The sequence below is a fragment of the Myotis yumanensis genome, unplaced genomic scaffold (assembly GCF_028538775.1).
Source record: "Myotis yumanensis isolate MYYU_CA2020_CCGP unplaced genomic scaffold, mMyoYum1.0.hap1 SCAF_1, whole genome shotgun sequence".
Taxonomy (NCBI): Eukaryota; Metazoa; Chordata; class Mammalia; order Chiroptera; family Vespertilionidae; genus Myotis; species Myotis yumanensis.
Genome location: NW_027223752.1, coordinates 50,865,807 through 50,885,339, shown reverse-complemented (window position 1 = coordinate 50,885,339; position 19,533 = coordinate 50,865,807). Strand labels below are relative to the sequence as shown.

At 40.3% G+C, this 19,533-nt stretch overlaps 1 protein-coding gene across 3 annotated transcripts in view; it reads right to left on the bottom strand.

Moving 5' to 3' along the window:
• DPP8 (dipeptidyl peptidase 8) overlaps window positions 1–18,507 on the bottom strand; it is a 69,660-nt gene extending 51,153 nt beyond the window's left edge. Inside the window, exons 1-4 of one of the 3 annotated variants that reach the window (XM_070420729.1) lie at window positions 18,329–18,507; window positions 16,573–16,708; window positions 13,353–13,622; window positions 7,941–8,053 (exon numbers count right to left, since the gene is read on the bottom strand). In XM_070420729.1, coding sequence (XP_070276830.1) covers window positions 7,941–8,053; window positions 13,353–13,622; window positions 16,573–16,609 — 420 coding nt within the window. In that variant the 5' untranslated portion in view covers window positions 16,610–16,708; window positions 18,329–18,507. The remainder of the gene's footprint in view (window positions 1–7,940; window positions 8,054–13,352; window positions 13,623–16,572; window positions 16,709–18,328) is intronic. The other 2 variants (XM_070420719.1, XM_070420710.1) reach the window with 2 other exon arrangements.
• Between the last annotated feature and the right edge of the window lie 1,026 nt (window positions 18,508–19,533).

Genomic DNA, 19,533 nt, shown 5'->3' with positions numbered 1-19,533 from the left:
GTTAAAGAATGAGAGTTACATCTCATCACTTTGGCTTGGCATTCAAGATCTTCTACATCACCGAAATGTAACTTAGTGATTTTACATGCAGTTAAGAACACAGACTTTGAAGTCAAGTTGTATGAATCTAGGCTTTGACCCTCATTAGAAGCCTGACTTTGAGCAAGCAGCTTAATTTCTTCAAAAAGTAATTTTCCTCACTTTCAAAATAGTAATAAATCATCTACTTATGCTTTGTGAAAATTAACTGAGATAAAATTATGTAGTGTTTAGCACAGGTCTTTAAAGAGTTTAGAGAGAAACCAAGATGGCGGCATAGGTTAACGCCGGAGTTTGGTGCCTCGAACAACCACTTCAAAAATACAACTAAAAGACGGAACGGACATCATCCAGAACCACAGGAAGGCTGGCTGAGTGGAAGTTCTACAACTAGAGGAGGCACAGTGCTGAAGTAAAATACTAAGGTGCGGAGTGCGCGTGGCGCGGGCTGGTGGCTGAGGGCGTGGTTGTCTGTTTCAATCCGGAGGGAGCCTCAGATTCTGAGCTCCAGATCCGGGCGAGTCTCTAGAGACCCAGACTCAAACGGGAGAAGCAGGACTGTCTGGCTTCGGTCCCTCCAAGGTTTGCAGCTGTTGCTGGGACAGAGAGGCAGAGCCCCTGGGGACTGACTGAGAGCAGCCATAACTGCTCCCTCCTCCGCCCTGTTGATCCCGTGGGACCCGCCCCGCTCAAGCCCTGCACAGAGGCATTAGCCGGATAGCCTCAGGCAAAGGCTAGATTAGCACTTCCCTAGAGGACACAAGTTCTCCCACTGCAGACACAGCTGATTCTCACAGCCAGTCGGCCTGGAGGTAAAATCCCTCTAGTATTAACTACAACAATCAAGGCTTAACTACAACAAGGCTGGGCACAAAGACCACTAGGGGGTGCACCAAGAAAGCGTAAAAAATGCGGAGACAAAGAAACAGGACAAAACTATCAAGGGAGGATATTGAGTTCAGAACCACACTTTTGAGGTCTCTCAAGAGGCTTCTAGAGTCTCTCGATAAACTTGATGAGATGTACAGGAAATCTAATGAGACCCTCGATGGTGTGATAAAGGACCAACTAGAAAGTAAGCATACACTGACTGAAATAAAGAATATTATACAGACTCCCAACAGCAGACCAGAGGAGGGCAAGAATCAAGTCAAAGATTTGAAATGCGAAGAAGCGAGAAACACCCAACCGGAAAAGCAAAATGAAAAAAGAATCTGAAAATACGAAGATAGTGTAAGGAGCCTCTGGGACAGTTTCAAACGCACCAACATCAGAATTATAGGGGTACCAGAAGATGAGAGAGAGCAAGATATTGAAAACCTATTTGAAGAAATAATGGCAGAAAACTACCCCCACCTGGTGAAAGAAATAGACTTACAGGTCCAGGAAGCGCAGAGAACCCCAAACAAAAGGAATCCAAAGAGGACCACACCAAGACACATCATCATTAAAATGCCAAGAGCAAAAGACAAAGAGAGAATCTTAAAAGCAGCAAGAGAAAGAATCTCAGTTACCTACAAGGGAATACCCATACGACTGTCAGCTGATTTCTCAACAGAAACTTTGCAGGCCAGAAGAGAGTGGCAAGAAATATTCAAAGTGATGAATAGCAAGAACCTACAACCAAGATTACTTCATCCAGCAAAGCTATCATTCAGAATTGAAGGTCAGATAAAGAGCTTCACAGATAAGGAAAAGCTAAAGGAGTTCATCACCACCAAACCAGTATTATATGAAATGCTGAAAGGTATCCTTTAAGAAGAGGAAGAAGAAGAAAAAGGTAAAGATACAAATTATGAACAACAAATATGCATCTATCAACAAGTGAATCTAAGAATCAAGTGAATAAATAATCTGATGTACAGAATGAACTGGTGATTATAATGAATCAGGGACATAGAAAGGGAATGGACTGACTATTCTTGGGGGGAAAAGGGGTGTGGGAGATGCGGGAAGAGACTGGACAAAAATCGTGCACCTATGGATGAGGACAGTGGGTGGGGAGTGAGGGCGGAGGGTGGGGTGGGAGCTGGAAGGAGGGGAGTTATGGGGGGAAAAAAAGAGAAACAAATGTAATAATCTGAACAATAAAGATTTAATAAAAAAATTAAAAAAAAAAAAAAAAAGTGTTTAGCACAATGACTGGCCCAGAGTAAGTTCTCAATATCAGCTGTCATTAGTACCTTTCCACTACATCTACTAATAATCCTAACCTATATAATAAAAGGCTAATATGCAAATAGACCGAACGGCAGAATGACCGGTCACTATGACGTGCACTAAGCACCAGGGGGCAGACGCTCAATGCAGGAGCTGTCCCCTGGTGGTCAGTGTGCTCCCACAGGGGAAGTGCCGCTCAGCCAGAAGCCCTGAGCTGGGTTCACCACTGGCAAGCGCAGCGGTGGTGGCGGGAGCCTCTCCCGCCTCTGCAGCAGTGCTAAGGATGTCCAATTGACAGCTTAGGCCTGCTCCCCGCAGGGGAGCCCTCAGTCGGACACCCCCCGAAGGCTCCCAGACTGAGAGGGTGCAGGCTGGGCTGAGGGACTACCCCTCCCCCAAGTGCACAAATTTCATGCACCAGGCCTCTAGTCCTCTAACAAGACCCTAGGTGAGGTTGATCACATCACTGATGTAAAACCTAACATGTGATGTTTTGCTTCCTGGTCTTTGTCCCTGCCATTTCCCCCCCTTGAAAGGGTATTTTTCTTTCTACCCACCCAAGTTCTAACAATACCCCAAAACCTTGGCTCTAATTCAACCTTGGCCAGGAAAGCTTCCTGATGCATTACGGTGTATAGTGGTGATCTCTTCTTTGAAATTTATGTAAGAGTTACTCTCTCTTTTACTCATTTGGCTATGGTTTGGTTTTTCACTTTTTTCAGTATTTCTGAGTAGAAATAAGTTTTAAAAAGCATAAAAAACTTGAGAGCACAATCTGTCATTTTGTTTTCCAACCTATAGTATCTATTAAAATCTTTCAAAAGAATATTTGTAATTAATGACTGATGATGATGAGTTTTCCCAAGCTAGAAATATCATTTGACACATATATAAAGTACAAAAAGAAATATAAGGAAAACAAATCTAGTAAGTGCTAACTTCAAAAAATTGCATCTCATACATTTGCTCATTCACTAAGAGCTCTTCACACTTTGAGTTTGATAAAAGAAAACAGACATGGTTTCTGCTATCTATATATATATCTATATCTATCTATATCTATATCTATATCTATATCTATATCTATAAAAGCCCATCAAGCGGAAAGGCAGAATGACCGGTCGCTATAACGTGCACTGTGGCGGCCAACCAGCCTGATCTGGGCCCCGATCGGCCCCTCCTCAATCTTCCACAGCCCCTCCCCCAGGCCAGCCCCGCCCCCAATCGCCCCACCCCCACCCCAATCAGGGATGGAGCCAGCTGGCCAACCACCCACAGCCCCTCCCCCACCACCTGCCCCCATAGGGGCGGGCTGGCTGGACCCCATCCGTGCACGAATTTGTGCACTGGGCCTCTACTCAAGGAATAATACTTTAAAAAGAGGTCTAGCCCTTGCCCATGTGTCTAAGTGTTAGAGAGTCAGCCCCTGCACTGAGGGCTTGCAGGTTCAATTCCAGGGCACATACCTGGATTGCAGGTTTGATCCCTGGCCCTGGTCAGGGTGCATGTAGGAGGCAACCAATCAATGTATCTCTATCACATCGATGTCTGTCCCTATCTCTGTCTCTCTCCTTCTAATCCTCCCTCCCTCCCTTTAATTCTCTCTAAATATATCCCATGAGGATTAACAATACCACCAAAAGAAAACTAGACAAGTTTGCAGGCATGTACCACTCCAAAATTAAGCCAGCACACTGAAAATAAACATTGTTTTCAAAAATGGCAAGTACAGATACGTACTTGCAAACCCAAAATAATGTTAGGTGAGGTTGAAAAAAAGACAACCTTGGAATCCTGGTAAAAACTCACATAGTTTGTTTTTTTATTCATTGTATTGTATCGCTTTTTTATTAATGTTTAATTGTATTTGTATACATTTGTATGTGTGTGTTAGGCTCCAACAGAAAAAAACTCACAAATTCTATGAACATATAGTTTTATTGATTCTAACCTTTTGTTTTAAATACTTCTTAAGACTTTCCATAAAAGCCAAGAGCAATTCTGACTATATATTTTAATTACTCCCCTCTTATTCTCCTTGAATGTCACCAGACTTGATCTCTGCTTAATATGTTTTAATGCTTAGTAATCAGAACATAAGAAATTTCAGAGCTAAGAAATTAACTTTCACAAGAGAACTATATTTATAACTTTGTGATTATAAAATTTGTTATTTGAAATAACAAGATGATAAAAAAGAACCCTGAAAAAGATTATGAGGAAAAAAAGGTTAGCCTTAACCAGATATTAAAAATTAAAACATGAATAAACAGAATGAACAATGTTAGAGAACAAAAAAAATCCAAAACGGACAACTGATATTTTAAATCAGTTGGAATTACTGCATAATCATATACAAAAAGATAACACTGGGCCCTAGCTGGTTTGACTTAGTGGATAAGAACGTCAGCCTACGGATTGAAGGGTCCCAGGTTCGATTCCCATCAAGGGCACATGCCTGGGTTGCGGGCTCGATCCCCAGTAGAGGGCATGCAGGAGGCAGCCAATCAATGATCCTCTCTCATCGATGTTTCTATCTCTCTTCCCTTTCCCTTCCTCTCTAAAATCAATAACAATATATTTTTAAAAAGAAAAGAAAGATAATACTGGATCTACTTTTCACATATTCCAAATGGGTTAGAGATTTAAATGTTAAAATGAAACTTTCCACTTCTACCCAAGATGGAGAAACAGGGACCAGATATATCCTCCCTGTTTCTGAAACAACTGAGAAAATGAACAAAATATATGAAGTAACACTGGACATCAGACAACAAAGGACAGTGATCCCTGAGAAATAGGAAACAAATGAGGTAAGCCATACACCTGAACTGCCTTGACAGTTTTACAGATGTTGGCACAAGAAGGAAGAAGCTAATGGGTCAAAGAAAAAAAAAATCACAAAGGAAATCAGAAAATACTTTGAGACAAAAGAAAATACAATATACCAAAATTTAAGTGATGCAGCAAAAGCAGTTCCAGAGGAAATTTATAACTATAAATACCTACATTAAAAAAGAGATCTCGGGAGAAAAAAGGGGACTTGTAATACTTTCAACAACAAAGAATTATTAAAAAAAAGAGAGAGAGAGCTCAAATTAATAAGCCAACTTTCCACCTAAGACTATAAAAAAAGCAAACTAAATCCAAAGCAAGGAGAAACAAGGAAATAATACAAATTAGATTTGAAATAAAACAAAATGGAAAACTGAAAAACAATAAAGCTCAACAAAACCAAAAGTTGGTTCTTTGAAAAGATCAACAAGTTTGACAAATTTACTAGAACAATCAAAAAAACAAAAAGAGAGAAGACTCAATTTACTAACGTCAAGAATGAAAACGGATCATTATTAACAATCTAATATGGATAAAAAGGATTTTAAGTAAATAGTATAAACAGTTGTATGACAACAAATCAGATAATGTAGATAAAATGGTTAAATTCCTAGAAACAAACAAATCACCAAAACTGATTCAAGAAATAGAAAATCTGAATAGACATAATGAATAAAGATACTGAGTTAATAATAAAAAAACAAACTTCCCACAAAGAAAAATCCAGGACTAGATGGCTTTACTGATAAATCCTACCTAGTGTTTAAGGAAGAATTAAGATGTACCCTAGTCACACTTTCCAATTTCAAAAGTTAGTACAAAGCTACATTAACGAAGACAGCATGGTACTGGCATATAGGTCACTGGAATGGAATTGAGAGTCCAGAAATATATCCAGACATTTATGGTCAACTGACTTTCAACAAGAGTGCTAAGTGTATTCCATGGGGGGAAAATAACTTTTCAACAAATGGTATTAAACAAATAAATTTGAATCCCTAACTCACACCATATACAAAAATTAACTCAAAATGGATCCAAGACCAAAATGTAAGAGCTAAAACTATAAAACTCATGTTTCATCATTTACACAGATGAAAATCTGTATAACCTTGGATTAAGCAACAGTTTCTTATATATGACACCAAAAGCACAAGCAATCACAGAAAAAAAAAACACAACTGACTGAATTTCATCAAAATGTAAAACTCTGCTGGGCTTCTGAAGCTGGAAGGATGAATATGGGGGTGGCATACATCTAAGTAAACCTCAGCCCTCGAGTGATGAATAACCAAGGCATCTGATTGGCCTACATCATATTGGTAGGACTGCTGCATGTGGTTCTACTCAGCATCCTCTTCTTCAGTATTCCTGTTGTCTGGACCTTGACCAACATCATCCATAATTTGTCTATGTATGTCTTCTAACATAGGAAGAAAGGTACACACATTGAGATCCCTGACGAAAGAAAGTCTTGACTACTGACACACTGGTAACAGAAGGACTATGGACTCCAGTTTACCTCTTCCTTCAATAAAGGGAAGTCTAAAAATATTTTATCCTCCATAAAAGAGAGTTCAAAGTAACTATATTTAAATGTATAGATCCAAATTAACGATTATAGTACTAAACACTTGCCAAAGATAATTGTAGCTGATTTTATACTCATAATTACTACAATTAAAGACAAAAGTAAAAAGAAAACTCACAGAATGGGAGAAAATATTTGCAAATCACATCTGGTAAGGGTCTAGTATCCAGAATAAAGAAAAAAAAAAAACTCTTACAATTCAACATTAAAAAGACCCAATTAAAAATGGGCAAAGGACTTACACAGACATTTCCTCAAAGAAAATATACAAATAGCCAATAAACACATGAAAAAATGCCCAACATCACTGATCATTAGGAAAAGGCAAAGCAAACAACAATGAGATAGACTTCACACCTTCTAGGATGGCTATTGTAAAAATGATGAATAACAAGGATCGGTGAGAATGTTAGGAAATCAGAACCTTCATATATGACTGGTGGGAATGTAAAATGGTGTAGCTGCTATAGAAAGCAATTTAGTAGCTCCTTAAAATTTTTAATACAGAGTTACCACACGACCCAGCAATTTAACTCCTAGGTATATAACGAAGGGAATTGAAAACAAATCTACACAAAATCTTTTGGGGATGACAAAAAGTTCTAAATTTAGATTTTGGTGATAGTTGCACAACTCTGTGAGTACACTAAAAACTACTGAACTGTATACTTTGAGTGAACTGGATGGTATGTGAATTATATCTCAATAAAGCCAGTTAAAAAAGGAAAAGAATGGAAAAGCATATTCCATGCTAACATTAATCAAAGGAAAGCTGGAGTGGCTGTATCAAAGTAAATTTCACGGTAAAGATTATTGCTAGAAACAAAGAAAGTCATTTCATAACAATAAAGAAGTCGATTTATCAGGACATAACAATCCTAGCCACTGATGTACCTAATAACATAGCTTCAAAAAAATAAAGCAAAAACAAACAGAACTACAAGGAGAAATTGCCAAATCTACAATTATGGTTGGAGGTTTCTACACCCTCTTTCAATAATTGATAGAACAAATAAAAAAATCAGTAAGAAAATAGAAGACTTAAACAATACAATAAACCAATTTGATCTAATAATCATTTATAGACCCAACAATAGCAGAACACATTCTTTTCAAGTGAACACAGAACATTTACCAGGATGAACCATATTCTGGGCCATAAAATAAGACTCAATAAATTGGAAAAGATTCACGTAATCAAAGTATGTCTCTGATTCACATCTGCTTCAAATACAAAACCCCAACTGAATTTCTGTCTCTAAATAAATGCTGACAACATACTCCAAATCACAGGAATAACAATGTCTAATCCTACCTGAAAAAGATCCAAAAGAGGCTTCCAAGACAGCATTAAGATTGCAGCTTTGTTGATGTTTTTGGGAATTTCAGAATAAAACAGTGTATTTTCTCTGTTCTCACCAGACATAGCTATAAGAGAAAACAATCTTTTTAAAAATCACTTTTAAAAATAGCCATCAACCGCAATCACAGTAATAAGTACATAATGCCTTCTATATCTGCAAATTTTTATACTCTGTGGATCTATAATAAATGTTAACAAGTAGGAGATACATATGCCATATGCCATGGAAATTCGTTTCAATAAAACTTGGGCTTCACAGAAAAATTCTCAAGTTTCATTCTGATATCAGATCTTATTCTCTCTCAAAACAAACAAAAGTGTAAGATGATATAGGGACAAGTGTCATTTTTAGTTTTTGTTTCATTTTTAGGTGTTTTTTTTTAGTGTGCGTGTGTGTGTTTTAATTGATTTCAAAGAGTGGAAGGAAGAGGGAGAGATAGAAACATCAATGATGAGAGAGACTCACTGATCGGCAGCCTCCTGCATGCTCCCTACTGGGAATCGAGCCCAGCAGCCAAGGCGTGTGCCCTGACCGGGACACTTCCTGGTTCATGGGTTGACGATGCTCAACCACTGAACCAGGCAGGTTGTTTTTTTTTTAATTGTTAGCCTCTTACAAGTTGGCAACAGACTCATGAGATTCCAAATGAGCGTGCTTTGTGACAACTTCAGATTACTAAAATGTCTTATTTTTCTGAACCACTAAAGTGCTTATTTAGAAATATATATAGGTCTAACTGAATTCTAGTTTTTCTTCATTATAAATGTTCTATAACTGTAATCACTAAGTTTCAATGAAAATATACTTATATTAAAACAACACAGAATCTGATATCTGATTTGCTAAAAATCTTTTTCCTTTATTGGGTAAAGGTATAGGAAAGAGGTCTATATTAAGTAAAAGCCACATCTATTCGGGGAAATCATGCAATAATTGAATGGAAAGACCACAGTAGTATAGAATGAGCTACATACAAAAGAGAATGGAAATACACTTTGATTTTGAAGATATGAACCAAAGAAAACTCAAAGAAAAACAAAGCCCTTCTACCCTTATTATTAGTAAGGTATCATTTCCAAAAAGGGTAGGAGTGAAGGAAGTTGAAAATAAATCTTATAGTTAGAACAAGAAACTTGCTCTTAAGTGGAACAGAGTCTCAGCCTAGTGTTTCTGATAATGGCAGCGAAGATAGCCTGTGGAAGGCCATGGTAACTTCCGCACCAACCCTCGCAAAGGTTGGAGATGAGCCCTGAAATATCCACATCATCCTTTATCCCTTATTTTCCTAAACCCTTCTTCATTTGTGTTGTCTTTTGGAGTAGAAAGTTAAATATTAGGTGACATTTACTTCAGCACTTACTTTTATCTTAAATCTATTTTGTATATTTGAGTTACTGTTATAGAATTCTTAAGACTGCAGTCACCTATCCACACCATTCATAATTTCACTAAACGTGATCATTTCCTCTTACGCCCTCTCCTTCCAAGAGCCTTCAGCCCTCAAATATGAAAAAATTGGCTCTCAGCTATCCTCAAATGAGGGCCATTCCCCATAATCGTTTCAGCTGTCCCTCTGGAAACTGTTTTCCTTGGCTTCATCCATGACCAGTACAAATCTTCAAAGCATGGTGCCAGGGGAGCACTAAACTTGTGTGGGGGGAGAATAACCAAGATGGCGGCATAGGTAAACACCGGAGACTGCTTCCGCAAACAACCACTTCAAAAATACAACTAAAAGACGGAACAGACATCACCCAGAACCACAGGAAAGCTGGCTGAGGAGAGACTCTTCAACTAGAAGGAAAGAGAACAGCATTACGAGGCTCAGAGGAGGCGCAGTGTGGAAAATATAAAAGTACCGAGGTGCGCGCGCAAAGCGGGCTGGTGGCTGAGGGCGCGGTTGTCGTTTTCAATCAGGAGGGAGTCTCAGACTCTGGGCTCCAGATCCGGGCGAGTCTCTAGGGACTCAGACTCAGACGGGAGAAGCGGGATTGGGAGAAGCGGGATTGTCCGGCATCAGTTGGAATCTGAGGGCAGCCTTCTCTCCGAGGTTTGCAGTGGCGGCTGGGGTTCTGAGAAGCAGAACCTCTAGGACCAGGACTGAGAGCAGCCATAAAACTGCTCCCTCCACCCACCCGCCCTGTTGATCCCGCCCTGCCCAAGCCCTGCACAGAGCCATTTGCTGGATCGCCTCAGGCAAAGGCTAGATTAGCACCTCCCCAGAGGACAGAAGTTTTCCACACAGCTGATTCTCACAGCCGGTCAGCCTGGTGGTCAAATCCCTCTAGTATTAACTACAACAATCAGGACTTAACTACAACAAGACTGCGCACAAAGACTACTAGGGGGTGTACCAAGAAAGCGTAAAAAATGCGGAGACAAAGAAACAGGACAAAACTATCAAGGGAGGATATTGAGTTCAGAACCACACTTTTGAGGTCTCTCAAGAGGCTTCTAGAGTCTCTCGATAAACTTGATGAGATGTACAGGAAATCTAATGAGACCCTCGATGGTGTGATAAAGGACCATCTAGAAAGTAAGCATACACTGACTGAAATAAAGAATATTATACAGACTCCCAACAGCAGACCAGAGGAGGGCAAGAATCAAGTCAAAGATTTGAAATGCGAAGAAGCAAGAAACACCAAACCAGAAAAGCAAAATGAAAAAAGAACCCAAAAATACGAAGATAGTGTAAGGAGCCTCTGGAACAGCTTCAAACATACCAACATCAGAATTATAGGGGTACCAGAAGATGAGAGAGAGCAAGATATTGAAAACCTATTTGAAGAAATAATGGCAGAAAACTTCCCCCACCTGGTGAAAGAAATAGACTTACAGGTCCAGGAAGCGCAGAGAACCCCAAACAAAAGGAATCCAAAGAGGACCACACCAAGACACATCATCATTAAAATGCCAAGAGCAAAAGACAAAGAGAGAATCTTAAAAGCAGCAAGAGAAAGAATCTCAGTTACCTACAAGGGAATACCCATATGACTGTCAGCTGATTTCTCAACAGAAACTTTGCAGGCCAGAAGAGAGTGGCAAGAAATATTCAAAGTGATGAATGCCAAGAACCTACAACCAAGATTACTTTATCCAGCAAAGCTATCATTCAGAATTGAAGGTCAGATAAAGAGCTTCACAGATAAGGAAAAGCTAAAGGAGTTCATCACCACTAAACCAGTATTATATGAAATGCTGAAAGGTATCCTTTAAGAAGAGGAAGAAGAAAAAGGTAAAGATACAAATAGTGAACAACAAACATGCATCTATCAACAAATGAATCTAAGAATCAAGTGAATAAATAATCTGATGTACAGAATGAGCTGGTGATTATAATGAATCAGGGACATAGAAAGGGAATGGACAGACTATTCTTGGGGGGAAAAGGGGAATGGGAGATGCGGGAAGAGACTGGACAAAAATTGTGCACCTATGGATGAGGACAGTGGGTGGGGAGTGAGGGCGGAGGGTGGGGCGGGAACTGGGAAGAGGGGAGTTATGGGGGGGAAAAAAAGAGGAACAAATGTAATCTGAACAATAAAGATTTTTAAAAAAATAAAAATAAAATAAAGTGAGCATGAATCAGCAAAAAATAAAATAAAAAAATAAAAAAATAAACTTGTGTGGGGGAATCACTTCGTAAGTTATGTAAATGTCTGACCGCTATGCTGTAATACCTGAAACTAATATGTTATTGAATGGCAACTGTTATTGAAATTTATTTTTTAAATTCCCAAGGCATTCTATGTACACATATACCAGTTCTGTGTAAGCACAAAATGAGCTTCCCCATTGTTTCTTTCCTGATGACACACTGGTAGTAATTGGTGTTTGAAGTATATTAAACATTTTTAAACAATGGATTTTTATTTAGAAAAAAATTTTGGGGACATCCTATAAAATGAAACTCTGGAATTGTTAAAGAAATAAAGAACCAATCTATAATTATCGATATGGACTCCTGCAGAAAATATCTCTTAAAATACACACAAACACACACACACATACACACAGGCCAATGTAGCTGAGTGGTTAGAGCAACAGCACATAGACCAAAGGGTCTCGGGTTTGATTCCCTGTCAAGGGTATGTACCTGGTTTGCAGATTCCATCCCCAGCCCAGTCAGGGTGTGTACGGAAGGCAACCAATTGATGTGTCTCTCTCACATCGATGTCTCTATCACTCTCTCTCCTCCTCGCTCCTTCCTTTTTCTCTCTCTCTAAAATCAATAAAAAATATCCTCAGATGAGGATTAACAACAACAACAACAACAAAAAAACACACACACACAAATGGGGAGGAAGTCTAATGAACAAAATAAACTGATGAACAAAATAGATCTAGAGATATAGAATCACAGAACAGACTGCAGAACCCCAGAAGGCAGGCAGGGGAGGGTGGGTGGGTGAGAAGTGATCCACCAAAGAACTTGTGTGCTTTTGTGTGTGTGTGTATATATATAACCCATGGACACATAACCCATGGACACAGACAATAGCGTGAAGAAGGCCTGGGGCGGGGAGGTGGGCTAGAAGGGGTCAATGGGGGTAAAAAGGGGACATATGCAATACTTTCAACAATAAAGATTTAAAGATTTTTAAGAAGAGCACATATGTACACATGCTTAAACAATAAATAAATCCATATTTAATTAGTAATAAGTTAATCAGTGGTATAATATACTTAATTTAGACAAACCTTAAATCTGGAGTGAATAGGGAAGAGACCAAAACCAGCCTTGGTTTAAAAAAAAAAAAATGACAGCAGCAGCTACTAAGAGTGGGAACAAACAAATGGTTTTACTGTTTGTATTCCTAATCTGACCATTACTAAAGAAAGGCATTTTGATCTAGCTTTAGAAAGAATTAATTTCTGGCATCTTTAACTTTGACTTTGAAAATAAGATCATGATCAATCATGATTTGTCACCTGAAGGTAAAATAAAGTTAATGGGACAAACCAAGACTTCAAAGAAGCTTGTTGTTGTTGTTAATCCTCAAGCAAGGATATGTTTTCCATTGATTTTTAGAGAGTGGAAGGGAGGAGGAGAAACATCAATGTGAGAGAGAGGTATTGATTGGTTGCCTCCTGCATGTGCCCCACTGGGGCCAGGAATCAAACCTGCAACCAAGGTATGTGCCCTTGACTTGAATCCAACCTGGGACCCTTCACTCTGTGGGCCAACATTCCAACCACTGAGCCAAACCTGCTAGAGCCAAAGAAGCTCCCCCCACTCCACCCCCATCCTGCCCTTAAATGGAACCATCACTGATGCATTTATTTATTTACCAATTGCATCTAGACTCTAAGTTTGAATTAAGAAAGCATTTCCTCTCAGAGACTGACTTCATACTCACCAAGGTAATAGATCCTGTCTGAATGAGGCCCATCTGGATCATTCCTCTTTACAAACATAAAATCATGTGGTGCCTTAGCCATCATGTAGCCATGATATTTTCTGGTATCAGCAAGCAGCTTTTTAAGCTGACTCCAGGAATACCGCTCCACATAAAACGGCTCCAATTTAGGCTGATCTCCTGATTCAATATTCTCCTCACACTCTGCAGTTTCAAAGATCTCAACACCCAGCTGTTCTGTTTCCATTGCTGCTGCCATGTTGCATTTTCCTAGAAAAACAAAGCACATGAAGTTGTTCTCACGCCTACCTTCTCTTATATTAATCAGAACGACAGTTTGATAGGGAGCCCGCACCCTCCCCCGAATGCAAGAAAAAAAAATGCTTTTCAGCACAGTTGCAATGAAACCCAGTAAGAAAAGCTCCCCCTTCTCTGTGTTCAGTTTAAAAATAAGATTTAAAAAAAAAATTGAGGTCATGTCTATTTCACAGTGACTCTAAATCCCTTTGGGAACCTTTATAAAAGGCTCTCCTTAGGTATCTCTTGCCAAAATTCCTTTTTTCTTTCCCACACTGGAAGGAAACAGGCCATATGCCAGTTGGCTGTTGTGCTCCATCCAAGAGATGTCAACAGTGAAGCTGAATGTGCCAAGGGAGTTAAGTGCTTCTGTACTCTAAAAAGTGACACATTTAATAAATGTGGACTTCTTCAGCTAACAGAAATAATCATGACCAATTAGAACAGGATAAAACTGTCCAAACAACGTACTTTTAATAATCTTCTGAGGGCACTTACCCAAGATAATATAAATACTGTTTCCTTTTATCTGAAACTTTAAGCAACAAAAGACTTAACTGGCTGGTACGTTTTTCTTTGTCTTCTGCTCTTGCTTAGACATCACTAACTTATGATTACTGTGGTGACTTTATACCAGTGATGGTGAACCTTTTGAGCTCGGCGTGTCAGCATTTTGAAAAACCCTAACTGAACTCTGGTGCCGTGTCACATATAGAAATTTTTTGATCTTTGCAACCATAGTAAAACAAAGATTTATATTTTTGATATTTATTTTATATATTTAAATGCCATTTAACAAAGAAAAATCAACCAAAAAAATGAGTTTGCGTGTCACCTCTGACAGGCGTGTCATAGGTTCGCCATCACTGCTTTATACTATAAGGAATCTATGTGCCTATTATTACAGATCATACAAGTTTTACTCTCCTGATTAAATAAGAGGGGAAAAAAAGTTACTACTTCAAGTGGCTTTAATAGTTGAAATAATTGATACAGAAAGCAATTGATGGCCTGACCAGTGTGGCTCACTGGTTGAGCATAAACCTATGAACCAGGAGATCAGGGTTCAATTCCCAGTAAGGGTACATGCCTGGGTTGCAGGCTTGACTCCCAGTAGGGGATGTGCAGGAGGCAGCTGATCAGAAATTCTCTCTTATCATTGATGTTTCTATCTCTCCCTCTCTTCCTCTCTGAAATCAATAAAAATATATTTTAAAAAAAATTTATTTAAAGAAAGCAACTGATGTTTGTTACCAATATTTTGATAAAAGTCTGAGCCCAATTTACCAGTTCAACCTCCAAACAGTGTTAATATTTCATCTATTAATGATGTTTCTTTTCATGATATAAATCCAGAAGATGATGTATTTTTGCTTTATCAATTTTAATATTAAAATGTAACAGGAGCCGAAACCGGTTTGGCTCAGTGGATAGAGCGTCGGCCTGCGGACTGAAAGGTCCCAGGTTCGATTCCGGTCAAGGGCATGTACCTGGGTTGCGGGCACATCCCCAGTGGGAGATGTGCAGGAGGCAGCTGGTCGATGTTTCTCTCTCATCGATGTTTCTAACTATCTCTCTCCCTTCCTCTCTGTAAAAATCAATAAAATATATTTAAAAAAAAAAAATGTAACAGGAGCTAAGTATCAAAGAAAAATAATAAGCAGTGTTATTATAAGCCATTGTGTGATATTCTGATATGTATTATTCATGACATTACTAAAAAGAAGCAAAATAAACAGAAATTCTGTGGCAACCAGTTCTTTTTGAACTATTAAATGTCAAAAACTTGTGGACTTGGGAGACTGCATTTATGTAAGCAATTTCACATTGTATTTTATGTAAGCAAATGAACAACAATCAATACATGGTATATATTTAATATGCTTTTTTTAAAGCTTAATGTCACAGGTTAACAGGAGTTAACTACATAGAAAAAGTAATTAGCAGGGATGGGTTGTGAATTAGCTCATCAGGCATGCAGTATGACATGCAAAATAAACTAAACTGTGTGGCCAGGATATTGTATCTTCCTTTCATGCTACAGTGAATTGTACTACCATTTTCAATGTAATAGTAGCAAAAATGGCCAGAAAAGCCATTTGAGAATTATATCAGGTATACAACATGTAACATTAATGCAACTTTATATTAGTATACAACTTGTAATATTATTACAACGGGGCATTTACCACCAATGATTAACATCCAAATAGCTCAGCAGAGAAAAAGTCATTTAGCTCAACTGGTATTCAGCACGCTGAGATTAAATGGCAGTACTTGACAAAGGTGGTTGTTTATCTGCCTAAAAGCTAGTGTAGGCCTACTTTCAATCAACTATGTCAATGGATCTAGCTTTATTTTTAATGCAGTGAAAGAAGCAGCTACACAAATTGGGCTCATTTTTCTTAATTCCCCTTGTATTAAATTTGGAACTTCATCTCCAAGAACTGGGCTAGGGAATAGAACAGGGAGCTAAGCAGACAGACTTTTGAAGTCTTACTGCCCAGCTCCTTGAGTTATCATTAATTTGATTGACATTTCTCCTATATAAAAGTTGCATTAGCTTGTACTTAAGCAAAATTATTAGTATTCCTTAATTTTAAGATCCCTGGACTATTTCTCTATCTTTCTACACACAAATTTTATAGTTCAAATGACACTACTACTCCATGTTTATGATAAATGGGTATCCTGCATTTCCTAGGACCTGGTATCTAATTTCAGTACTTTACACAAATGTGTAACTTAGTGATTTAATTTCCAGATTTTCATAACAACTACACATATACATTCTCGAAATATATGATCCGAGTTTTCTAATTTCAAAAATTAGAAAACAGGATCAGCATACATTCTCGGCCCAGTGCATATATTTCACTACCCCCACCTACCTCCTCATTTAAGGCCCTTCCCTGGTGCTTACCCGATTGTATTTTCATCTGCTCAGACCTCTTCCACATTCAAAGAGATCTTTTCCAAGAGACTCAACTTCAAGCATAGATCCCGCTGCTCATTCTGCTCTCTTCTCACAGGAATCTTGCCTTTTCTCACATCCAATCCTATTCACCAAGATAATGAAATAAGATATAAGGCTGCTAATCATTACCAATATGAATCATGTGGCCAAAAAGATTAAATGTTAAAAGTCTCATATAGTACTTAAAACTGATACAGAAATTTTCTTTTTGGTTACAATATAACTTAACAGAATTATTTTGTATCTATATTTTAGATTAAAATTATTTCAGAAGTGTACTCAAAAGAATATCTAACAATAGTATAAATCCTGACACCGAGATATACATTAAAAGTTATGGAAAAGCTGCAAAAAATATAAAAGGCATACAGATATGAGGTTACTCATTATTTTTGACTACTTGCAAATCCTCAAAAATGACAGATGATTGACGTTAATTTCTATTTTTCTGTCCCTGTTCTACATAATACATTTGTATTATTTTACATAATACATACTGAGCTGGTTGGAGACAGAACAGACTCAGTAAAATAACCAAAAATGACAGAATAGGCCATTTTTGTGGGAAGGGAACTAACTTGCATTTAGTACCTTAAGATTTTTACAAGATAAAGAAAGTACTACCCATTTTAAGTGCATTCCACTGATGCTTTTTTTTTTTCCATGTACACTCTTAAAATAACTAAGTTAGGTAACCTTTCTGGAAAAGGAAGCATTAAGGTTGTTGAAATAGCTTAGTAAAAGAAAAATAAAGGAGGATCTGTGATTACACTTGTTATTTTATCAGTTTTAATTCTGGAGAGAGAGGTAACGAGAAAAGCTCAATGGCAAATGGGGGGAAAACGGTGAAGGTATGACAGCACGGCAACCATGCAGGAAGGTGTCAAGACACCTTCCCAGTGCACTACGAGCCCCGCAGGGAAGAGCATGTTGGATTAGAAAATAGCTTCCGACAGGACTCTTGAATGTGGACCCACTAAGACACCATCTCAATTTTTAATCCATGGGCCCGATCGTTGCCCGCTTACACACCCCAAGCCTCACTGAACCAGCCTAGCCCTCTCTCTTCAGGGTCCCCCGCTAGTTGAGAGGGAGGGTGGACCCAGATTTTGAAACCTGTGAATGAGGAACGCCGAGAAGGGGGGCTAGGGAGAGGCCAAGTCTTAGGAGAAAAATGTGTGATCAGGAAAATTTTAAAAAGGGAAGTATTTATCCTGCCCCAGATGGGTGAAGCAGAATGAGAGGTGCTAGTGAGCAGGGAAGGGAGGGGAATCGACCTCGAGGGAGGCAGTAGAGAGAAAAGAACACGAGCTGGGAAACCAGAAAAATCTCGGTCCACATGCGACCTGCCGGGTCGGGCTTTGGGCAAATCCCTCCGCCCTCTGGGCTTCCGTGTCCCCGTCCGTAAGCCGGGGCCATCCCCGCTCCCCACCCGGCGAGGCTCAGGACGATAACGGACGTGGACGTGCGGAGGCCAGCACCCAGCTCAGGGGGCCCAGTGGACGTTGGTGGACGGAATTTCAGAGCCTCCGCTTCCTCTTCCGGCAACCGGGGCCCCGCAGGCCGGCCCGCGCAGGCCCGGCGTCGGTGCACCGCGGGGCGGGCTGACCGGGGGCGCGCGGGCGGCTCCGTGAGGCCGAGGCCCGGGTGGGCTGCGGCCCAGGCCTGGCAGGCGCAGAGGAAGGAGGGGCGGATACTGCACCTTCCCCCGGCCCCGCCCGGACCGTCCCGACGCGCGTCAGGGTGCGGGCCTGCGCCGCTTCATGCCGCGCCGCCTCGTCCCCGACTCGGCTGCGGCAGCTCCCTCGGCGGCGGCGCCGGCGGTAGCCCAGGCGGAAGGCGGCACTTAGAGGCGGCGGGGGGACCACTCCGGGGGCTCCCGCGGCTCCGGCACTTCCGGTTCCTCGGCCCCGCCCCGCGACCAGCGGAGGCGGCGCGGGGCGGAGAAGGGCGCCGCTCCCTGCTGGGTGGAGTTCGTTGTCACAGTGCCATCTCGTGGCGGGAGGAGCGAACCGGGCATGGGAGGGAGACGGGTGCGGTGGGGGACAGAGGTGACATCTAGGAACGGACGAGCGATGTGCAGGAAGTCAAAGGACGAACAGCGAACAGCGGCGTGTCTCTACTCATCCAATTTGTTCATTCAAATGGCACAGAGCAGGCCGAGTTGTAGGCGCTGAGATTACAGTAAGGAGCAAGCTAAGTAAAGACCTCTGCCCCTTCATGGAGATTAGATAGAAAGGGAAAGGACCAGGGCTTCAGGGATCCTCTAAGTGTCTCATTGTTAGGGTGGAAAGAAACTTGAACTTGGAGTCAGAAAGCTTGGTTCTACTACTAATTAGTGGTCTTTGGCAGATCTCAAAATCTCTGAGCCATGATTGATTGATTGGTTAATTTGGTTAATCCTCACCTGAGGATATTTTTTTCCATTGATGTTTAGAGAGAATGGGAGGGAGGAGAGAGAAACATCCGTGTGAAAGAGAGACCTCAATTGGTTGCCTCCCCCACGCACCCGGCTAGGGCCAGGGCCAGGGCCAGGGCCAGGGCTAGGGCTGGAATTCAAAATCTAGATACCTGCCCTGACCGGGAATCACCTGGGAACCTTTGGTGCATGGTGGATCCACACCGATTTCTTAATATGTAAAAGAGATATAACAACATGTCACTTAGTTGCAATTAAGGAAAACCATGTGTGTCACGTTAACACATAAATTTGGAGAAACTGGGGCCCAGGGCAGAGAAGTGAGTGACACTTGCTATAATCAGAACCAGAGTAAGGTCCTTTGACCCACAATTTCTTTCCTAGTCCTTATCATTCATTGGCTGATAGAGAAAAAGGAAGCCTGGCAGATAACTAAGTCCTAAGCATAGAACAAAGCTGTGGGAAAGCTGGCCCTCCGCTATTGCTGT